The sequence below is a fragment of the Dipodomys merriami genome, unplaced genomic scaffold (genome assembly GCF_024711535.1).
Source record: "Dipodomys merriami isolate MVZ:Mamm:240054 unplaced genomic scaffold, mDipMer1.0.p SCAF_3, whole genome shotgun sequence".
NCBI lineage: Eukaryota > Metazoa > Chordata > Mammalia > Rodentia > Heteromyidae > Dipodomys > Dipodomys merriami.
In genome coordinates, this window is record NW_027204492.1 from 95,122,552 (window position 1) to 95,144,126 (window position 21,575).

The following is a 21,575-nucleotide window of genomic DNA, read 5'->3' on the forward strand; positions in this document are numbered from 1 at the left end:
TGTGTGTAGGATGACAAAAACAAAAGACATTACCAGTCCTTCCTATATCTTCCTCACTCCCAGCTGCTGTTGTCTTCAAAATGTTCTCTCTGTCCCAGCTCTTCTCTACCTCTCTACATTAGTTCATATTTGCCTTCAGTGTTAATAAAGGAAATAATGTAGTATGTATTCACCTATCTCATGAACAGTATAGCTGTAGTATGTTAATGTTTCTTTTCCATGTATAGAAAAAGGCAGCGTGTTTGCTACTGGAGGAAATAGTGAAGGGCAATTGGGACTTGGTGATACTGAAGAAAGAAACACTTTCCATCAAATTAACTTTTTTACCACCCAGCATCAAATTAAGCAGCTCTCTGCTGGATCTAATACTTCAGCTGCACTAACAGGTGAATGAGACTTGTTTCCATTTCCATCTGGGCCATACCTTTTCCTCTTGAAATATACCAATTCAGTAAACTCAATATAGTATCACAGTTAAGTATTTGCCAGTTGACTCCCTTCCAGAAGACATTTAGAGTATAACTGATCTCTCTCTATATATTTTAAATATGAATGTGATTGATTATGTACTTAGAAGATGATTGTTAAATTTTAACTTCTCTTGTCCATCTACTTTGAATATTCTTAAGTATTACTTTTTTATTAGCTTATTAGTGCATATTCTGAAAATTAAACTTGCAACTTCAACTGAAATTGTTACTAGAAATCTGTTGGGGTATATGTTGTTACAATATGGGATGTAAGCCAGGTGCTGGTGATTCATGACTCCTGGCCTGTAATCCTAGCTACTCAAGAGGCTGAGATTGGAGGAACTTGGTTTGAAGCCAGCCCAGGTGGGAATGTCCTTGAGACTCTTATCTTTAGTTTATCACCAAAAAAGCTGGAAGTGGTGTTATAGCTCAAAGGGTAGAGTGTTAGCCTTGAATTGAGCAAAGGAGTTTAGGGACAGCACTCAGGCCCAGAGTTCCAGGCTCAGGACACACACATAAAGCACAATTAAAAAAAAGAAGAACATCTATCCTACTTTAATTTTTCTGTATGTCAAAACCCCTGTCAGAAAGGACATAAGTTATGGTTGGAGTATGATCCAATGGTATTGTGCCAGTCTAGTAAGCATAGCCCTGAGTTCAAACCTTGAAAAACAAATAAGGACAGACATATGTTAACATGTTTTTGAGATGTTTATGAGTGGCACTGGTGGTTCATGACTATGATCCTAGCTACTCAGGAGGCTGAGATGTTACAATTCCAGTTTGAAGCCAATCCGGGCAAGAAAGCCTATGAGACTACTATCTCCAGCTAACCACCAGAAAAACTGGAAGTGGAGTTGTGGCTCAAAGTGGTAAAGCACTAGCCTTGAATATAAAAGCTCAGAGACCTTGCCCTGGCCCTGAGTTCAAGTCCCACTATGGACAAAAAAATAAAAGTAAAAATAAGAAGAATATAAACTAAAAAAAAAACCTTGAAGTCAGAAGAGAAAAAAATGATCTGTTGGAACTATAACTACCTTTAAAGCCCCACTACTTTTTAAAACCTGTTCTCCCCATTTTTTCTTTGTAGAGGATGGAAAACTTTACATGTGGGGTGACAATTCAGAAGGACAACTTGGCTTAAAAAATATAAGTAATGTGTGTGTTCCTCATCAAGTGACTGTTGGGAAACCAATTATCTGGATCTCTTGTGGATATTACCATTCAGCCTTTGTAACAAGTAAGACAGAATGATATAATGAATGCACATATCATCTCTCGTTTCTAAGTTATTACTAAATGAGTAATGAAATAATGCAGGGCTGGGAATGTAGCTTAGTGTTACAGTGCTTACCTAGCATGCATGAAGCCCTGGATTTGATTCCACAGTACCACATAAAGAGAAAAATACAGAAGTGGCGCTGTGGCTCAAGTGGTAGAGTGCTAGTCTTGAGCAAAAGAAGTTAAGGGACAGAGCCCAGGCCCTGAGTTTAAGCTCTAGGACTGGCAAAAAAGAAATAATGCCTTGGTCCATGAAATGAAATGATTTGGATATGTTTTAGGTCACAGTATTTTCCCATTTCTATAATGAGTATTTTATAATTTCAAATTATCTGACATGTTAGCATTTTAAGTGACAGCTATATTTTCAATTTTTTAAACCCTTTTGATACTAAAAACAAGATCAATGGGCCACTTTCTTCCAGACCCTCTTACTGCTATACTTTGACCTACCTATTCCTGATTATTTGTTTATTGTTTCAAATAAGTGGGTCATAGGATTTCCTTGTGGGGAGTCAGAATGAAAATTAGATGGACAAGAAGAGTGCAATATGAAAAAGAGTCCTTTTGATAGGGCTTTTCTCAGTATCTCCAGTTTTTCTCTTTCTTAGACTCACTAGCAATCTTTTATGGCTGAAAGTATTGAAAGTATTTGACTTTATTATTGTCTTCATCTGTACTAGTAATAGAAATACAATCATGGCTTTTCCATGGGATTGATGGTTTTTCTAACAATAAAAACACCTTGCTAATGTAATTTTATGGACTTCCTTAGGCATCTCTCTATATCTTTATTTTATATACTTACTCTTTATTCTGTGGATCACAATTCAGGTTTAGGACAGTGCTAATTGACTGGTTCTAGTAGTCAATTAGTAGTCAATTAGACCTGTCTTTGTTGATATTGTTTACTACTGTATCCCTGATGATAATTATCCAGTGATGGAGCAAGTTAATTTTACTAGTAAACTCTGCTTTAGCTGTTAGGGATACAAGTAGGATTGTTTATCTTAACTTACAACAATTACATTCCACTCTTATTTTTGTCACTGTCTTAACATTTTGAGCATGAAAATATGTACTAAAAGCCAGTATTTTGTTCATGTCTGTGTCAACACTCATCACTCTACTCTGCCTTCAATAGCGGATGGTGAACTTTACACATTTGGGGAACCTGAGCATGGGAAATTAGGCCTTCCCAGTAAGCTGCTGGCCAACCACAGAACACCCCAGCTGGTGACTGGAATTGCTGAAAAGGTGTTACAAGTAGCCTGTGGTGGAGGGCACACTATTGTTCTCACAGGTATGTGTGGAACATACTGTTATATAGCGTACTGTTATATTCTCTGCTGTCTGTGATCGCTAATGACATTAAAAAAATCTTTTTATTGTTATAACAACACTACAATGAGGCATAACTTCCAAATAGATTTTGAATTATATAGTATAATATTGTTGTATGTAGGCACGGTGCTGTACAACAGATCTCTGAAATTTTGTGTCCATTGTACATCTCTTATGCCCTCAAATCTCATGTCCCAGCTCCAGATAATCACCATTCTATTCTCAGTGTTTGTGAGTATGACCCTTTCAGATCATTCATGGCAGCTGGCCTAGCATGTCTTTCCATTAAGATTCTCACTTTTTATTCCTGTGGTTAGTGTATAGTTCTGTCCTATGCAAGGATTTTGATTCCTCAGCACCACATAAGAAGAAAAAAAAGCCAGAAGTGGCATTGTGGCTCAAGTGGTAGAGCACTAGCCTTGAGCTGAAGAGCAGGGACAGCGCCCAGGCCCAGTGTTCAGGCCCACGACTGGACCCAGAAACTATGTCTTATATAATAGATTATTAACTCCAACTAAAAGCAATTTGTTTTTTGTAGAAAACACTATTTATTGTTTTACTTGTGACAGTGAAAGGAATTAGTTTACAATGAAAAAAGTTTACATATTTTATGTCCTGTTGTTTGCTTATAATAAAACCTTTTATGGCTGTGTATAAAAGATAAAATTAGGGGGCACCAGTGGTTCACGTCTGTAATCCTAGCTACTCAGGAGGCAGAGATCTAAGGATCACGGTACCAAGCCAGTCTTGTAAGAAAAGTCTGCTGTGGGGCTTGAACTCTGGGTCTGGGCGCTGGCCCTCAGCTCTTCTTCTCAAGGTGAGTACTCTATGGGCTGGGAAGGTGGCTCAGTGGTAGAGTGCTTGCCTTGTATTCCTGAGGCCCTGGGTTCGATTCCTCAGCACCACATAAGCAAAAAGAAAAAAGCTGGAAGTGGCGCTGTGGCTCAAGTGGTAGAGTGCTAGCCTTGAGCTGAAGAGCTGAGGGACAGCACCCAGGCCCAGAGTTCAGGCCCCACGACCGGACCCCCCCCAAAACAAGCAAACAAACAAACAAACCAAAAAACAAAAAATCAAGGTGAGCACTCTACTGTTTGAGTCACAATGCCACTTCCGGTTTTCTGAGTGTTTTATTGGGGATAAGCGTCTCTTGAACATTCTTGCCCATTCTTGCCCAGGCTGGTTTTGAACTATGATCCTGAGATCTCAGCTTCCTGAGTAGCTAGGATTACAAGTGTGAGCCACCTACCCCCAGCTAAGGAAGAAAACTACTAATAAAACTAATAAAACTACTCAGAAAAGGGGCTGGGAAGGTGGCTCAGTGGTAGAACGCATGCCTTGCATGCCAGAGGCCCTGGGTTCGATTCCTCAGCACCACATAAGCAAAAAGAAAAAAGCCGGAAGTGGCGCTATGGCTCAAGTGGTAGAGTGCTAGCCTTGAGCTAAAGAGCTGAGGGACAGCGCCCAGGCCCAGACTTCAGGCCCCATGACCGGACCCAAAAACAAAACAAAACAAAACAAAAAAAACTACTCAGAAAAAGCCTGAAGTGGTATTTTGGTTCAAGTGGTAGAGCACTAGCCTTGAGCACAAAGAAGCTCAGGGATAGTACCTAGGCCCTAAGTTCAAGCCCCAGGACTGGCAAAAAAAAAAAAAAAAAGATAAAGATAAAATTAGACTCATGATTTTTACAACTGCATGTCTCTTCAATTTTCTCTTCAGCATTGAAACATTTACACATCAGTATTCATATTCTATTTTTTTTGTCAGTCATGGGGCTTGAACTCTGGGCCTGGGCACTGTCCCTGAGCTCTTCAGCTCAAGGTGAGTGTTCTACCACTTGAGCCACAGAGCCACTTCTGGTTTTCTGGTGGTTTATCAGAGATAAGAGTCTCATGGACTTTTGCTCTTAGACTAGCTTTGAATCGTGATCCTCAGATCTCAGCCAGGATTACAGGTGTGAGCCACTAGCACCTGGCTAGTATTAATATTCTTATGTGGATATTTCTTTTGAAAGGCAGTTAACCTTCATTATGAAAGTTTGTATATCGTTTTTAAAAAATTATATCAAAGTAATAGTGACTGCCTCTATGCAATCCTTTACTTGATTTTTGGCTTTTTCCTTTTAGAGAAAACTGTATATACCTTTGGACTGGGACAATTTGGTCAACTAGGCCTCGGCACTGCTCTTTTTGAAACTCCAGAACCCAAAGTTGTTGAACATATTAAGGATCAGAAAATAACTTTTGTTTCCTGCGGAGAAAATCACACAGCGGTGATGACAGGTATGTATTAAATCATCTGTTTTACATTTATAGATCTGGGTTTATATTATCACAATAAAAGAATACATGGAACAAACATACTTAAAGGACTTAAGGATTGTGAAAAATGGAATTATTTGATTACTGTTCCACAGTATAAAGTTTTGAATGCCAAGCACTGATGAGTCTCACCTGTAATCCTACCTACTCAGGAGGCTAAGATCTGAGGATCACAGTTCGAAGCCAAGGCAGGCAGAAAAGTCAATGAGATACTTATCTCTAATAAATTACTCAGAAAAAGTCATCTGTGGTGCTGTGGCTCAAGAGGTAGAGTGCTAGCCTTAATCACAAAGAGGCTTAAGGACAGCACCCAGACCCTTAGTTCAAGCCCCTGGACTGGCAAAAACAAGTTATGAACTACTTTTTCTTACATTAATTCAGTTTGAATGTGTGCTTAGCACTCTTGAGGCCATGGGTTCAATCCTCAGAAGGATTTTTAAAAAATTCAAAGATTTAGAACCTCAAAATAAGTCATTATGGTATACTTTGGAAGAAACGTGGAATTGTTTTTGAAATTGTATGTTTGAAAATTCTTTTTTTTGTCGGTCATGGGGCTTGAACTCTGTGCCTGCGCGCTATCCCTCAGCTCTTCAGCTCAAGGCAAGCACTCTACTGCTTGAGCCACAGCGCCACTTCCCGTTTTCTAGTGGTTTATTGGAAATAAGAGTCTCATGGACTGTCCTGGCCCGGGCTGGCTTTGAACTGTGATCCTCGGATCTCAGCCTCCTGAGTAGCTAGGGTTATAGGCGTGAGCCACTCACTGGTGCCTGGCTTGAAAGTTCTTAACTCTTTCAAGCCATATGAAGGCATCCCACACAACAGAATTTTTCCTATTCAATTTGAAAGGGGCTATAGTCAGGCTGAGGAAATTATTATTATTTTTTATTTATTTTAGTTTTTTTGGGTCTGGTCGTGGGGCCTGAACTCTGGGCCTGGGCGCTGTCCCTCAGCTCTTCAGCTCAAGGGTAGTGCTCTACCACTTGAGCCACAACGCCACTTCCAGCTTTTTTCTTTTTGCTTATGTGGTGCTGAGGAATCGAATCCAGGTCCTCATGCATGCAAGGCAAGCTCTCTACCACTGAGCCACCTTCCCAGCCCCCATGGGCTGAGGAAATTACTGTGATGCTTTTACCACCAGATGTTGGAGTTTTTCTTTTTTTCTTTTGTATGACTTCTTTTCTTTCCACAGTGATACAGGGTGTATCAAAGACTACTATCTGAATATATCTCCTACTCTGGCTTCCTTTTTTTTTTTTTTTTTCCAGTCATGGGGCTTGAACTCTGGGCCTGGGCGCTGTCTCTCAGCTCTTTAGCTCAAGGCTAGCTCTCTACTACTTGAGCCACAGCAACACTTCCAGTTTTCTGGTGGTTAATTGGAGATAAAAGTTTTTTGGGTTTTCTTGCCTGGGCTGTTTTGGACCATGATCCTCAGATGTCATCCTCCTGAGTAGGATTACAGATGTCATCTTCTTGAGTAGGATTACAGGTGTGAGCCACCGATATGCCCTGGCTACTTCCTTATTTTTTTGGGGGGGGGTCTGGTTGTGGGGCCTGAATTCTGGGCCTGGGCGCTGTCCCTCAGCTCTTCAGCTCAAGGCTAGCACTCTACCACTTGAGCCACAGCGCCATTTCCGGCTTTTTTCTTTTTGTTTATGTGATGCTGAGGAATCGAACCCAGGGCCTCTGGCATGCAAGGCAAGCACTCTACCACTGAGCCACCTTCCCAGGCCCCCTTATTTTTTTTAAAAGGGTTTACATTATTGTTATTGTAAAGGTGGTGTACAGAGGGGTTACAGTTTTATGTGTCAGATAAAGAGTATATTTCTTTTTGAGCATTACCCCTTCCCTCAATGTCTTCCCTTTTTTCCCTTCCCATCCTACCCATAAGTTGTAAAGCTGATTTTCAACATAGTGTCTAGTGAGTATCACTGCTGAATTTGTTCACACTTTGTCCCACCATTTCTGTGGCCCCCACCACTTACCCTCCCAAAGACAGATAAACGGACAGTCAGGACAAAAGGAAATGAAAACAAAAGCAGAAACAAAGATGAAAAAAACCTTTTGTTTAATTTCCTGGAGTTCAGTTTTTTTTTTTTTTTTGGTTGTGGGGCTTGAACTCTGGGCCTGGGTGCTATCCCTAAGCTCTTCAGCGCAAGGTGAGCGCTCTACCATTTGAGCAACAGTGCCACTTCCCGTTTTCTCGTGGTTAATTGGAGATAAGGACTTTCCTGCTTAATATGGCTTTGAACCGTGATCCTCAGATCTCAGCCTCCTGAGTAGCTAAGATTACAGGCATGAGCCACCAGTGCCCAGCTTTAAAAGAAATATATTCTTTATTTTTTTTTTTCAGTCCTGGGGCTTGAACTCAGGGCCTGAGCACTGACCCTCAGCTTTTGCTCAAAGCTAGTGCTCTACCACTAGCGCCACAGCCCCACTCCTGGCTTTTTCTGTGTATGTGCTACTGAGGAATTGAACCCAGGGCTTCATGCATGCTAGGCAAGCACTCCCACTAAGCCACATTCCCAGCCTGGAGTTCAATTTTGGTAAATACTATACACATAGCTATTGCCAGCCTTAAAGAAACATAGGTTGCATGGTAAATAAATGTTTTTGTAACAAAAGAGGTTGTAGTTTCACTATTTACTTCATTTCTAAAAAAAGCATCAATAAGTCAGGAACATCTAGTATATTAAAATAACCCAAGTTCTTCTATATCCTTTTTCCTCCTGTTTTCAATAAAGCTCCTTCTAACATGGAGCTCATCTAACTATAGCTGGTTAAAGTAGGAATAGCAAATTCAACCTATTACCAAGCAGCTTTTCTCCATAGAACCCTTCAGGAAGGATGCTGTCCCTTATCATTTATCAATTGTGTTAGCATAGCATATAATAATAGTACTATGCAGAATATAAAGCATATAAAGAAGTGTTCCCTCCTTATCTCACAGGAATTATAATATATATATATATATATATATATATCATATTTATCTTTACTGAAAATTCTAATCTGTTTCTCCTTTTTTTTGGGGGGGGGGTCCGGTCGTGGGGCCTGATCTCTGGGCCTGGGCACTGTCCCTCAGCTCTTCAGCTCAAGGCTAGCGCTCTACCCCTTGAGCCACAGCGCCACTTCTGGCTTTTTTCTTTTAGCTTATGTGGTGCTGAGGAATTGAACCCAGGGCCTCATGCATGCAAGGCAAGCGCTCTACCACTGAGCCACCTTCCCAGCCCCTGTTTCTCCATCTTGATTGTCATTTTTAGTCAACTCTAAATTGCTATTGATGGCAAATACAAGCTATTTTTTATGGATCATCTGATATACAATTACACTTTAAGTTTTTTTTTTTCTTTCAATTGTGGGGCTTGAACTCAGGAACTGGGCACTGTCTAAGAACTTTTGTGGTCAAGAATAGCCATCTACCCCTTTGAGCCACAGCTTTGCTTCCACTTTTCTGTCACAGATTTTCCTGTTTAAGATGGCTTTGAACCACAATCCTCAGATCTCAGCTTCCTGAGAGTTAGGATTACAGGCATGAGCCACCAGAACCCAGCTTTAGTTAAGGTGTTTTTTTTTTTGTTTTTTTTTTTTTTTGGTCGATCATGGGGCCTGAACTCTGGGCTTGGCCACTGTCCCTCAGCTCTTCAGCTCAATGCTAGTGCTCTAACACTTGAGCCACAGCGCCACTTCTGGCTTTTTCTGCTAATGCGGTGCTGAGGAATCAAACCCAGGACCTCATACAAACACGGCAAGCACTCTACCACTGAGCCACTTCCCAGCCCCTTTAGTTAAGTTTTAATAAAACCTTCTGATAAAAGACTTAAAGCACAAAAAATTTGCCTTTTTGCCTTTTCATCTTGTCTAGGGGGACAAGTGTTAAAAATGCTTTTTTTTCCTCTAGGGCCATTGAGAAGTGTGTAACAAGTTTCCTGAAAATTCTTGCCAGCTTTCTATGATAGCTGGCTTTTTTTTTTTTTTTTTTTTTTTTTGTCAGTTGTGGGTCTTGAACTCTGGGCCTGAGCGCTGTCCTTCAGCTCTTCAGCTCAAGGTGAGCACTCTACCACTTGAGCCACAGCACCACTTTCTGGTTTTCTGGTGGTTAATAGGAGATAAAAGCCCAGTTTGGCTTTGAACTGTGATCCTTAGATCTCAGACTCCAGAGTAGCTAGGATTACAGGCATGACCACCAGCACCTGGCTAGTTATCACTTCTTTTACATGGAATCTATTCCCCTACCGCTCTGGTCCTGTAGCTTGAACTCTGGGTCTGGATGCTCTCCCTGAACTTTTGTACTCAAGGCTAGCAATCTCCTGCTTTAGCCACAGACCCACTTCCAGCTTTGGTTGTTAATTGAAGAGTCTCGGACTTTCCTGCCCAGGCTGTCTTCAAACTGCGATCCTCAGATTTCAGCCTCCTGAGTAGCTAGGATTACAGGTGTGAGTCACCAGGGCCTGGCTGTTTTTTAGAAATCATTTTTTTAACTGGTCACCTTACTGAATTGTTATTTCTAATCAACTTTTTCAGTCCTAGGAGTCTGTTAAATAATTTTTGCTTCCTAAACTAGAAGTCCCCAAATAGGATTCAGTTATTTCCTAGTATAAAAGCCTCTTAGTGCTCTCAGTGCCCTTAAGATAGATTTTAAAAATTTGTAATCTGAACTAATTGAACCCTTCCTGGTATAATTATGTTACTCTTTTTTTTTTTTTTTTTTGGGTCCGGTCGTGGGGCGTGAACTCTGGGCCTGGGCGCTGTCCCTCAGCTCTTCAGCTCAAGGCTAGCACTCTACCCCTTGAGCCACAGCGCCACTTCCGGCTTTTTTCTTTTTGCTTATGTGGTGCAGAGGAATCGAACCCAGGGCCTCATGCATGCAAGGCAAGCGCTCTACCACTAAGCCACCTTCCCAGCCCCCTGTTACTCTTTTTCTGTTGTTGCTGGACGTGGGGCTTGGACTCTGGACCTGGGTTGGGTGCTGTCCCTCAGCTCTTCAGCTCAAGGCTAGTTCTCTACCACTGGAGCCACAGCGCTACTTCCGGTTTTCTGGTGGTTAATTGAAGTTAAGAGCCTCACAGACTTTCTTGCCTGGGCTGGCTTTGAACCACTATCCTCAGATCTTGGCCTCCTCAGTAGCTAGGATTACAGGCATGAGCCACTGGCAACTGCTTATATTACTCTTCTTAAGATTCTTACTACCCCCTTCTTTGTGCCCTGGGCTCATTGGTTGCGTTTTCACTTCTTTTCTGATTCATATTTTCTCTTGATTCAGTGCCTAAAGGATCTACCTAGAAGATTCCTCATTCTATTCTTACAGTTAAACTCTAATTATCCTTAACTTTCAATCAAAAGTCTCTCTTAATCACCAGATTCTTGTCTGTACCCATGACTTCTGCTTCAAGCCACTTAAGGCACTTAAGATGTAGAGATGAAAGAGGAGTATGTAACAGATGAGGAAAAGTTTAGAATAGGTGCTATTGCAGCACACAAAATGGTTTATTAGAGAGAGGTAGCAACACTATTCATCATGAGCCTTACTGTAAGTGGGACCAAGATATTGGCATGGAGACTAGTCAGCATGGTTATTGACTCATAACATTTCCTTAGGCCGAAATTTATGGAATGAATTCAAGAACTGAATGATTAAAAGAGACATTTATAGTTGGGCGCTGGTGTTTCATACCTGTAATCCTAGATACTTGGGAGGCTGAGATCTGAGGATCTCCATTCAAAGCCAGGGACTTCTGTGAGATTATCTCCAATTAACTACCAGAAAACCGGAAGTGGTACTGTGGCTCAAGTGGAAGAGCCCTAGCCTTGAGCTGAAGAGCTCAGCGACAGCCCCCAGGCCCTGAGTTCAAAACCCAGGACCAAAAGAAAAAAATGAGATATTTATATTTAAGTAAATCAGTGATTTTCCACTTTAGCCAAATTTATTCTTCCAGAAGGCACATAGAATCTATAGATATTTTTTATTGTCACAGCTGCAGAGAGGCATTGTTTTACTGACATATAAGTGGATAGAGGCCAAGGATGCTGTTAAATCCCCTACAATGTACAGGACAGACCCACACAATCCAAATGTTGATAGTGCCAGTGTTAAGAAACTTTGATTTATCAATGATCTGAGGAGAGAAGAAAACATAGTATTGAAATAGAGGTCAGAATACAATAATCTTTTTCCTTAAGAAATGTGTATCTCGGATAGATGATTTATATCTGTCATCTATATAGATACATCATCTATCTGTATAGATCAATCTACCTATTTTAGATTGATGACATGTATCATAGATAGATAGATAGAGTATATATGACAAGATTCAGCACTGTACTGTGCTGCTGTTCCACAAATCTCCTCTTCTTTTTTTTTTTTTTTTCCGTGGGGCCTGAACTCTGGGCCTGGGCGCTGTCCTTCAGCTCTTCAGCTCAAGGCGAGCACTTTACCTCTTGAGCCACAGCGCCACTTCCGGCTTTTTTTCCCTTTTTTTTTTTTTTTTTTTTGCTTATGTGGTGCTGAGGAATCGAACCCAGGGCCTCAGGCATGCAAGGCAAGCGCTCTACCACTGAGCCACCTTCCCATCCCCCACAAATCTCTTCTATTACAAGAACTCACCTTCACAAACCACCATGGTTTAGTTGTTTATGCTGAGTTTTCTTTTCTTTTTTCCTTTTTTTTTTTTTGTCGGTCGTGGGGCTTGAACTCTGGGCTTGGGCGCTGTCCTTGTGCTCTTCAGCTCAAGGTGAGTGCTCTACCACTTGAGCCACAGCGCCACTTCCGGTTTTCTAGTGGTTTATTGGAGATAAGAGTCTCACAGACTTTCCTGCCTGGGCTGGCTTTGCACTGTGATCCTCAGATCTCAGCCTACTGAGTAGCTAGGATTACAGGCATGAGCCACTGGCGCCCAGCTCTGAGTTTTCATTACATAATATTACATGTAGAAACACAGAGACTGTAGAGTGTGGGAATATCAATGGACCAGATTAAATTTAATGCAGAATTTGGTGGGAAGATTTTAATAGCATTATATTAGTATATTTGACTGTTTACAAATAGAGCCATATGAGTAGCACTTTTGTAATTTTCTTCTTTTTTGTTTGTATTTTAGACGTAGGTCTAATGTATACTTTTGGAGATGGTCGCCATGGAAAATTAGGACTTGGATTGGAGAATTTTACCAATCAATTCTTTCCCACCTTATGTTCTAATTTTTTGAGATTCATAGTTCAACAGGTAAGGGTATCAATGTGTTTCTTTATATTTTCATACTTCTAGATTAGAGTGTTTTAGTATATCATAGAAAATGAATATATTTTATTATTACTAAGTATATTATTAATATTGCAAATATTTTCAAGAAAGTGTAATGGATGCAATTAATAAGTATAACTGGTTTCTTTTTTATTTTGTTAGTCGTGGGGGCTAAACTCTGGGCCTGGGTGCTGTCCCTCAGCTCTTCAGCTCAAGGCTAGTATCCCACCACTTGAGCCACAGTGCCACTTGTGGCTTTTTTCTGCTTATGAGGTGCTGAGGAATTGAGCCCAGGGCCTCATGCACGCGAGGCAAGCACTCTACCACTGAACCAACTTCCTAGCCCTATAACTAGTTTCTTAAAAAGCCAAATATTGGGCATTATGTCCCTGAAAAATCTGTATCTTTCCTAATTTTCCCCTTTAGCACTTTTGTATTAGGAATATAAAGTAATCAGTGAAGGACAAAATAACCAAGTCCTTAGTGATTGGACATAGTCTTAATGAGGATGATAATTTTCAAAAGGTATACAAAAATATACATAAATTTTATATTTGAAAATACTATAAAGGTATGCTATTCGTCCTATATCACTAGGTAGAACACTGCAGTCTGTGTATGAAAAATACTATGGTGTTTTTTTTATGACTATTTTCTTTTTTTTTTTTTTGGGGGGGTCTGGTCGTGGGGCCTGAACTCTGGGCCTGGGCGCAGCTCTTCAGCTCAAGGCTAGCGCTTTACCACTTGAGCCACAGCGCCACTTCCGGCTTTTTTCTTTTTGCTTATGTGGTGCTGAGGGCCACCCAGGGCCTCAAGCATGCAAGGCAAGCGCTCTACCACTGAGCCACCTTCCCAGCCCATAACTATTTTCTTGAAGATTATTATGTCTCAAAATTCTTTGAATATTGGTTTTGTTGTTCCATCATCATGCATGGTTACTTTTTTTTAAGGGCTTGTAAGCATTAAACTTAAAAAACATTCATGGGAAGTAAAAGGCTTGGAGGCCTAATTATCTCAAGAGACTGGTTTATTCAAGTGATTGTTTTTTTTTTTTTCTATCTTTTCCTGCCAGCCCTGGGGCTTGAATTTTGGGCCTGAGCACTGTCCCTGAGCTTCTTTTGCTTAAGGCTAGCACTCTACCACTTGAGCCACAGTGTCACTTCTGTCTTTTTCTGTTTATGTATTGCTGAGTCTGTGTGGTTCTCATCTTAAGTGGAATTATGGCTCAAGTGGTAGAGCTTTATCCTTGAGCAAAATAGCTAAGGGACAGTTCCCAGGCCCTGACACACACACACACACCACACACACACACACACACACACACACACACACACACACACACACACACACACACACACACACACACGCGCACGCACGCACGCACGCACGCACACACACGCACACACACGCACACACACGTATTTGATCCAATTTTCAATTAATTTTTCTTTGGATTTTCCTGCATATTGCTTGTGGTGGTTCACACACACACACACATTTGTATTTGATCCCATTTTCAATTAATTTTTCTGTGGATTTACCTACAGATTGCTTGTGGTGGTTGTCACATGCTAGTTTTTGCCACCCCTCGACTTGGTGTAGTAGAAGAAATGGAATTTAATGAAGCAAATGAGACTTACTTACAGTCAACTTCTTCTAAGCCCATCGGTGGTCTGAACTCAGGGAATGCACTCCATAGAACTGTATCAGCACGTCTGCGTCGAAGAGACCAGGTACATTTGTGGTCTACTTTATATATTGGTGTTATTGTAAAAAGAGTGAAGAAAAAATATTTTCTTTTGAAATCAAAGAAAGGGTGTCTTAGATAAAAATTTCAAAGCAATAAGAATGAAAGGTTTTTAAATTTTAAAAGTGAGTTTAGGGCCTGAGAATGTGGTTTAGTGGTAGAGTGCTTGCTGTGCATGCATGAAACCCTCGGTTCAATTCCTCAGTACCACATAAACAGAAAAAGCTGGATGTGGCACTGTGGCTCAAGTGGTAGAGTGCTAACCTTCAACAAAAGAAGCTCAGGGACAGTGCCCAGAACCTGAGTTCAAGCCCCAAGACTAGCAAAAAAAAATGAGGGCTGGGAAGGTGGCTCAGTGGTAGAGTGCTTGCCTTGCATGCCTGAGGCCCTGAGTTCAATTCCTTAGCACCACATAAGCAAAAAGAAAAAAGCCGGAAGTGGCGCTAAGAGCTGAGGGACAGTGCCCAGGGCCAGAGTTCAGGCCCCATGACCGGACCCAAAAAAAAAAAATGAGTTTAGAGTTAAACCATTAAAGATACAAATTAGAATACTGAAAATTTTCTCGTGGCTAACTTTTGCTTGTAGACTGTCATGCTGTGCAAAGCAGCCTTCATAGGCCTTCCTTATTACCTCTGAGTGAATATTGCATTTTTTCATTTGTATGTGGATTGACTTGTACTTTAAAATGTTACAAGCTTTTTTCTATTATTGTGGTATGAACAACCAACATAACACTGGCCTTTAAATGTACAATACAGTATTGTTTTTGTTAACATAGTGAGAACAAATCACAGAAATAAGAACTTGAGGGGCTGGGAAGGTGGCTCAGTGGTAGAGTGCTTGCCTTGCATGCATGAGGCCCTGGGTTCAATTCCTCAGCACCACATTAGCAAAAAGAAAAAAAAGCCGGAAGTGGCGCTGTGGCTCAAGTGGTAGAGCGCTAGCCTTGAGCTGAAGAGCTGAGGGACAGCGCCCAGGCCCAGAGTTCAGGCCCACGACCGGACCCAAAAAAAGAAGTAACTTGAGTTTGAAAGAAGGAATATTCATTCTCAAGTTTAGAAATTCTGTCATGTAAAATTATAGTTTAATACTTAATATTTTTTTAAATGTAGAGAAGTTTATGATGATGTTTTATACATGATAGAAATTTTATTTACCCTGCTTATTTTAAAGGAGACACCGTCACATTCTTCTCCAGTGACACAAACACTGCCTCCTGTAGAGGGGACTGGCAAAGGAACTGCTTATTTCTCACCCAGTTCAGTCCCTTTCCGTTTGCCTCGGTGTAACTTCCCAGAGAAAAGCACTTTTGAGCCTGGAAAGCTACTGGAGTCAGGTAATATTTGTTACTCTACTTGCTTTCAAGAGAAATCTCTCTTTCATTCCTATTGTTTTTCATGTGTTTTTTTTAAGATAATCTGTCCAGTTTATTAAAGTGATCAGGTTAGATCTTGCTGAGAAAGTACATGTATATTAAAATATGAAGGATAACAAATATATAGCTATACATATCAGGGTAGCAGAAGCTCACACTTCTAATGTGGCTCACACCTGTAATCCTAACTATTCAGGAGGCTAAGATCTGAGGATTGAGGTTTGAAGCCAGCCCATGTGACTCTAGACTAGAGGTACAGATTTGAAAATTATGAACATAGAGACTGTACTTAAAATTTATGAAACTGTGTAAAATTATCACAGATTAGAGGAAGTGTAGGGCCAAGGATGTAGTCCTGTCTTCCATTTAGAGGGGAAGGAGGCAGAGCCAATTAAAAAATTCTTTGAGTCTTACAGTTGGCAAAAAGGTAGCAAGGAATCTAGAGAACAATATCATGAATGCAAAGTACTGCTCAAAGAACATCCAGTGCATTTGCTATCATGGAGATGAACAATAATCTCAAAAGTGCAATTTGAGGGAAAGATAAGAGCAGAAACTAGAGCATTAGAGTGGAGGCATGAATAACAAATGTGCAAATGAAGATGAGATAGGCTCCATCGAGGTTAATTTGCCTTTTTGTTCATGAAGTAGTCCAGACAACTGGATTGACAGCTAAGAATGATCTGTGGTATGAATGGGAAATACTGGAGCACATTTATATGTCAGTGGAGATGAGCCAGTAGTGTCTAGGAGAGCTGAGTATCCTAGAGACAAGATACAAAGCTCTTTGAGGATAGGAGAGGCTGTTATACAGAGCAGTCTTTGATAAAAGGGAAGACATCCTCCATTTTAACAGAAAAATGAAAACTTGGGTACAAATGCAGGTAATTGTGTACATTTGTTGGTAAGAAGATCTAGCAGATCTGGTCTGGTAACATCTGTTTTCTTAGTCAAGTCTGAGACAAGACTGTATTTTCCAACCTTACATTCTGTGTGTCTCCAATCTTTCCTTTGCAACGCTTTCCACATTAATTTTATCCAGTTACAGTTTAGTTCCCACATCCTCACCTATCTTCAGAGGATCCCTGATATTTTTGAAAATAAGTGTAAAATTTTCCATGTAACTGTCTCTGGCTTCATGTCTCAGTATTTTTTTTAATTAACCATAAACATACAGACCAACCTGGCATAATCTACAAGGGGAACTGCCAACTACAAGGGAATGTGTGTCATTGGGACTTTCTTCATTCTATACGCACCTTCCCAGTGCTTGATACCTGGGTAGTATTTATTCCAAAGGATTAACATTTGTCTGTCTATATGAATGAAGAAATTGTTATTTAATTAGTAGCAGATTTTTCAAACATAGAAAAGATTTTAAAAACATTGACTCTAAACTTGACAGTAAAGACTTCTGGTAAGGGGGGTTTGGGGGGGTCAGAGGGTATAGCTGAGGAGGTAGGAGGGAAAGGATGGTAGGGGAAAAACAAAGGAAGAGGCAACAATGCTGAATAAGAAATGTACTCATTACCTTGCTTATGTAACTGTAACCCCTCTGTACAGTATTTGCACAATAAAAATCTTAATTAAAAAAAAGACTTCTGGTAAAATAATATCCATGCTTTGTATTACAGAATAACTTCTGTATTCTGTTCAGTTGTATTTCCATTTTCTTTTGAAATCTGGATTTTCTTTTTACTTCTTAATAATTCAGAGTATTTTCAAGATCTGATGACCAAAGAAAGTGATGGAGAAAATTCTACTCAAGCAGCAGAATCAGAAAACCTTGAAGAAACTACTGATGTCTTAAATATGGTAATGACTTCCTACCTATTTTCCTATTTTTGTGTGAATTTAAGTTCATCATATGCTTTTGTGTGCATATATGTATATTCTATATTCTTATGCTCATAAAAAAGGGTTATTTTTTGTCCATTGTAGAGCTTGAACTCTAGGCTAGGCACTATCCTTGAACTCTCCCTTTTGTCCTCCCTTTTACTCCCTTCACCCCTTATCTAACAGTTCATGTTTCTCTTTTCAGGTCAGTTTCTTTTATAGTTTCCACATGTGAGTGAAAGCCTGCAATACTTTTTTGTGTGTGTCTGGCTCATTTGCTTAGATTAATGTCCTCCAGTTCCATACATTTTCCTGAAAGTGACATGATTTAATATTTTTGTAGATAAATAATACTCCATTGTGTGTATGTCCTATTTTCTCTGTCCATTTATCTATTGAGAGACACTTAGGCTGATTCCATATCTTAGCTGCTAGAAATATTGCCTCAGAAAATATGGGTATGCAGGTATTTCTCTTCCTTTTCCTTTTCTTGGTATACCAGGAATAGTATAGCTGAATCATATGGCAGTTCTTAGTTTTTGAAGAAATCTCCATATTGTTTCCCACATTTCTACCAATAACCTCTAATGATTCTTTTTTCTCCATATCCTTATCAGCATTTGTTCATTTGTTATTTTTTTTAATAAATAATAGCCATTCTGACCTGGGTAAGATACATTCTCTCTGTACTTTTGATTTACATTTCTCTTATCTCTAATGATATTAAGTTTTACATACATTTATTGGCCATTTGTGGTTTTTTTTAAGAAGTATTTGTTCAGATAATTTACCCATTTTTATTACATTAATTGTATTTTGTTAAGTTTTTCAAGTTTCTTTTTTTTTGTCGGTCGTGGGGCCTGGACTCTGGGCCTGGGCGCCATCCCTGAGCTCTTCAGTTCAAGGTTAGCGTTCTACCATTTGAGACACAGTGCCACTTCCGGCTTTTTCTGCTTATGTGGTGCTGAGGAATCGAACCCAGGGCCTCATGCATGCAAGGCAAGCACTCTTAGCACTGAGCCACCTTCCCAGCCCCCTCAAGTTTCTTATATATTCTGAAAATGAATCCTCTGTCAGATGAATAGCTTTGCAACTATTTTTTCCATCCTGTAGATTGTCTCTTCATTCTGCTGTTCAGAAACATTTTTTATGCAATATTATCTCATTTGTCAATTCATCCTTTCTTTCTTTTCTTTCTCTTTCTTTCTTTCTTTCTTTCTTTCTTTCTTTCTTTCTTTCTTTCTTTCTTTCTTTCTTTCTTTCTTTCTTTCTTTCTTTCTTTCTTTCTTTCTTTCTTTCTTTCTTTCTTTCTTTCTTTCTTTCTTTCCTTCTTTGCTGGTTGTGGGGGCCTGAACTCTGGGCCTGGGCACTGTCCCTGAGCTCTTCAGCTCAAGGCTAGCGCCCTACCACCTGAGACACAGCACCACTTCTGGCTTTTTCTGCTTATGTGGGTGCTGAGGAATCAAACCCAGGGCCTCATGCATGCAAAGCAAGCCTTCTACCATTCCAAGCCCCATCCTTTATTTCTTGAACTGTTGGAATCTTACTAGGAAATTGTTTCCTATGCTAGTATCTTGAAGGGGTATCCTTTGTGTTTTCGTCTAGGAGTTTCAAAGTTTCAGTTTTTATTTATTTATTTATTTATTTTTGGTCCAGTTGTGGGGCCTGAACTCTGGGCCTGGGCGCTGTCCCTCATCTCTTCAGCTCAAGGCTAGTGCTCTACCACTTGATTCACAGCGCCACTTCCGGCTTTTATTTTTTGTCAGTCATGGGGCTTGAACTCTGGGCCTGGGCTCTGTCCCTCAGCTCTTCAGCTCTAGGTGAGCGCTCTACCACTTGGCTACAGCGCCACTTCCCGGCTTTTTTCTTATGTGGTGCTGAGGAATCGAACCCAGGGCCTCAGGCATGCAAGGCAAGCGCTCTACCACTGAGCCACCTTCCCAGCCCTAAAGTTTCAGTTTTTAAAGTCAAGACCTTTGATTGACTTTTAGTTGAATTTTATACAAGATGAAAAATAGGGAGGTCTAGTTTTAATTTTCTACACGTAAATATTCAGTTTTCTCAGCAGTATTTCCCTTAAAAAATCTTATTTAGGGGCTGGGAAGGTGGCTCAGTGGTAGAGCGCTTGCCTTGCATGCCTGAGGCCCTGGGTTCAATTCCTCAGCACCACGTAAGCAGAAAGAAATAAGCCAGAAATGGCGCTGTGGCTCAATTGGTGGAGCACTAGCCTTGAGCTGAAGAGCTGAGGGACAGCACCTAGGCCCAGAGTTCAGGCCCCACAACCAGACCCCCCCAAAAAATTTATTTATTGTTAATGTAAAAATAATGTGCAGAGGGGTTACAGCTACATAAGTGAGATAAACAGTACATTTCTTTTTGAACATTGTCACTCCTCTCACTCTTAAGTTTTTCCCTCCCTTACCCACCCACAAGATGTATAGTTCATTTTCAACATAGTGTCTAGTGAGTATTATGGCAGTATTTGTTCACCCTTTGTCCTAACTTTTCTGTGTCCTCACCTCCATAGGTAGATAAATGAACAAACAAGACAAAAGGAAAAGAAAACAAAAACAAAAACAAAGAAAAAGAAAAACTCTTTGTTTCCATTTCCTGGAGTTCATTTTGATAAATATTATTTTATATGATTAGATGCACATAGCTATTGCACCTAAAAAAATCAACGCTATTTCTTGAAGAGGCTTTTTACAGTTTTTGTTTTTGGTATCTTCATCAAGATACCAAAATCAGTTGGCTTTAAGGCCCAAAGAAACGTACGTTTCCCTTATTTGAAATAACTAGTATATGTCTAGGACAAGCAGAAAAAGTCCAAAGCTATGTATATATGACCATATAAGATGATGCTAAGCGAAATGAACTCCAAGATAGGGACACAAGAGGCTTTATCTTTTTTTTTTTTCAGGTAAGGGTAGGTTTATTCATCGTTCTGGCTGGCACCAGGCCATCTTGGCCCTCCATGTGGTTGGGAAAGGGCTGGGAAAGACCTGGGAAAGAGAGGTGGGAAAGAGAGAGCTGGGAAAGAGAGAGGAAGAGAGAGAGAGCTGGAAAAGAGAGAGCTGGGAAGAGAGAGAGAGAGAGAGAGAGCTGGTAAAGAGAGAGCTGGGAAAGAGGGTGTCTGGGCCTGGGCTAGGCCTTATCTAGGACACATCAAATTCAGATGTGATCTCAGCGGATACAGATGTGACCTCTTCCAGGTGTGCAAGTTGCCTAGGTAATGCAGGTATAACTGGGCAGAGACTTTGCTGCGAGGAGCGTGGAGTCTGCTCGCCATCCAGAAGCGGACCTTACATTCCAGCCTTTTAATAATCATGGAATAGGGCACAGATTCTCTCTGGCTACTTCCTGCTGACAAGGGGCATTGACTTTAGGGGTAAAAGGCTGAAACTTGGTCCCCTCCCAGAGAAGGCAGCGAGCAGCAGCTGTCCCTTGGTGGCGTGAGTCCTTAGATGAAGTACAAGTCTCATGAGGCATTGAGGGGCTGGAAAAAAATACTAGAGAGCAAATAAATGGCAAGAGGAAGGACTTGGGGCTGAAAATGTTGGTACAAATGTCCCTAGCTACTTCTGTCATCTGGTGACTAGGTAGAGAAGTCAGGTGACAAAGGCAAGAATATAAATTCCTGTTCAGTTAATACGTAGACAGGTATAGACATTGGATGGGCAGGCTTCTTACTTCTACTGACCTCCTGGCTCTGGTTAATTTCGAAAGGGCAGGCACAAAGTGGCTGATGTGACATCATCTCGTCTTACTCCTCTCCATGTTCCCTTGTTCCCCAGACTGGCTGAGTCTAGGTGCTCGTTGCTGGGATGGCTTGTTCCAGTTGGTATTCAAGGAGGTTTGAACTCAAGGCCTGGGCACTGTCCCTGAGCACTTCTGCTCAAGGCCAGTACTGAACCACTTTGAGTTATAGTACCACTTGCAGAGTTTGGCTGGTTAGAGATAAGA

The 21,575-nt window shown here is 40.7% G+C and overlaps 1 protein-coding gene across 2 annotated transcripts in view; it reads left to right on the forward strand.

Moving 5' to 3' along the window:
• Positions 1–21,575, forward strand: part of Rpgr (retinitis pigmentosa GTPase regulator) — a 58,865-nt gene that overhangs the window by 6,038 nt on the left and 31,252 nt on the right. For both annotated transcript variants that reach the window (XM_070040636.1, XM_070040635.1), the window contains exons 5-12: positions 228–386; positions 1,561–1,710; positions 2,896–3,054; positions 5,220–5,375; positions 12,512–12,636; positions 14,202–14,387; positions 15,575–15,737; positions 17,491–17,591. In XM_070040636.1, coding sequence (XP_069896737.1) covers positions 228–386; positions 1,561–1,710; positions 2,896–3,054; positions 5,220–5,375; positions 12,512–12,636; positions 14,202–14,387; positions 15,575–15,737; positions 17,491–17,591 — 1,199 coding nt within the window. The remainder of the gene's footprint in view (positions 1–227; positions 387–1,560; positions 1,711–2,895; positions 3,055–5,219; positions 5,376–12,511; positions 12,637–14,201; positions 14,388–15,574; positions 15,738–17,490; positions 17,592–21,575) is intronic.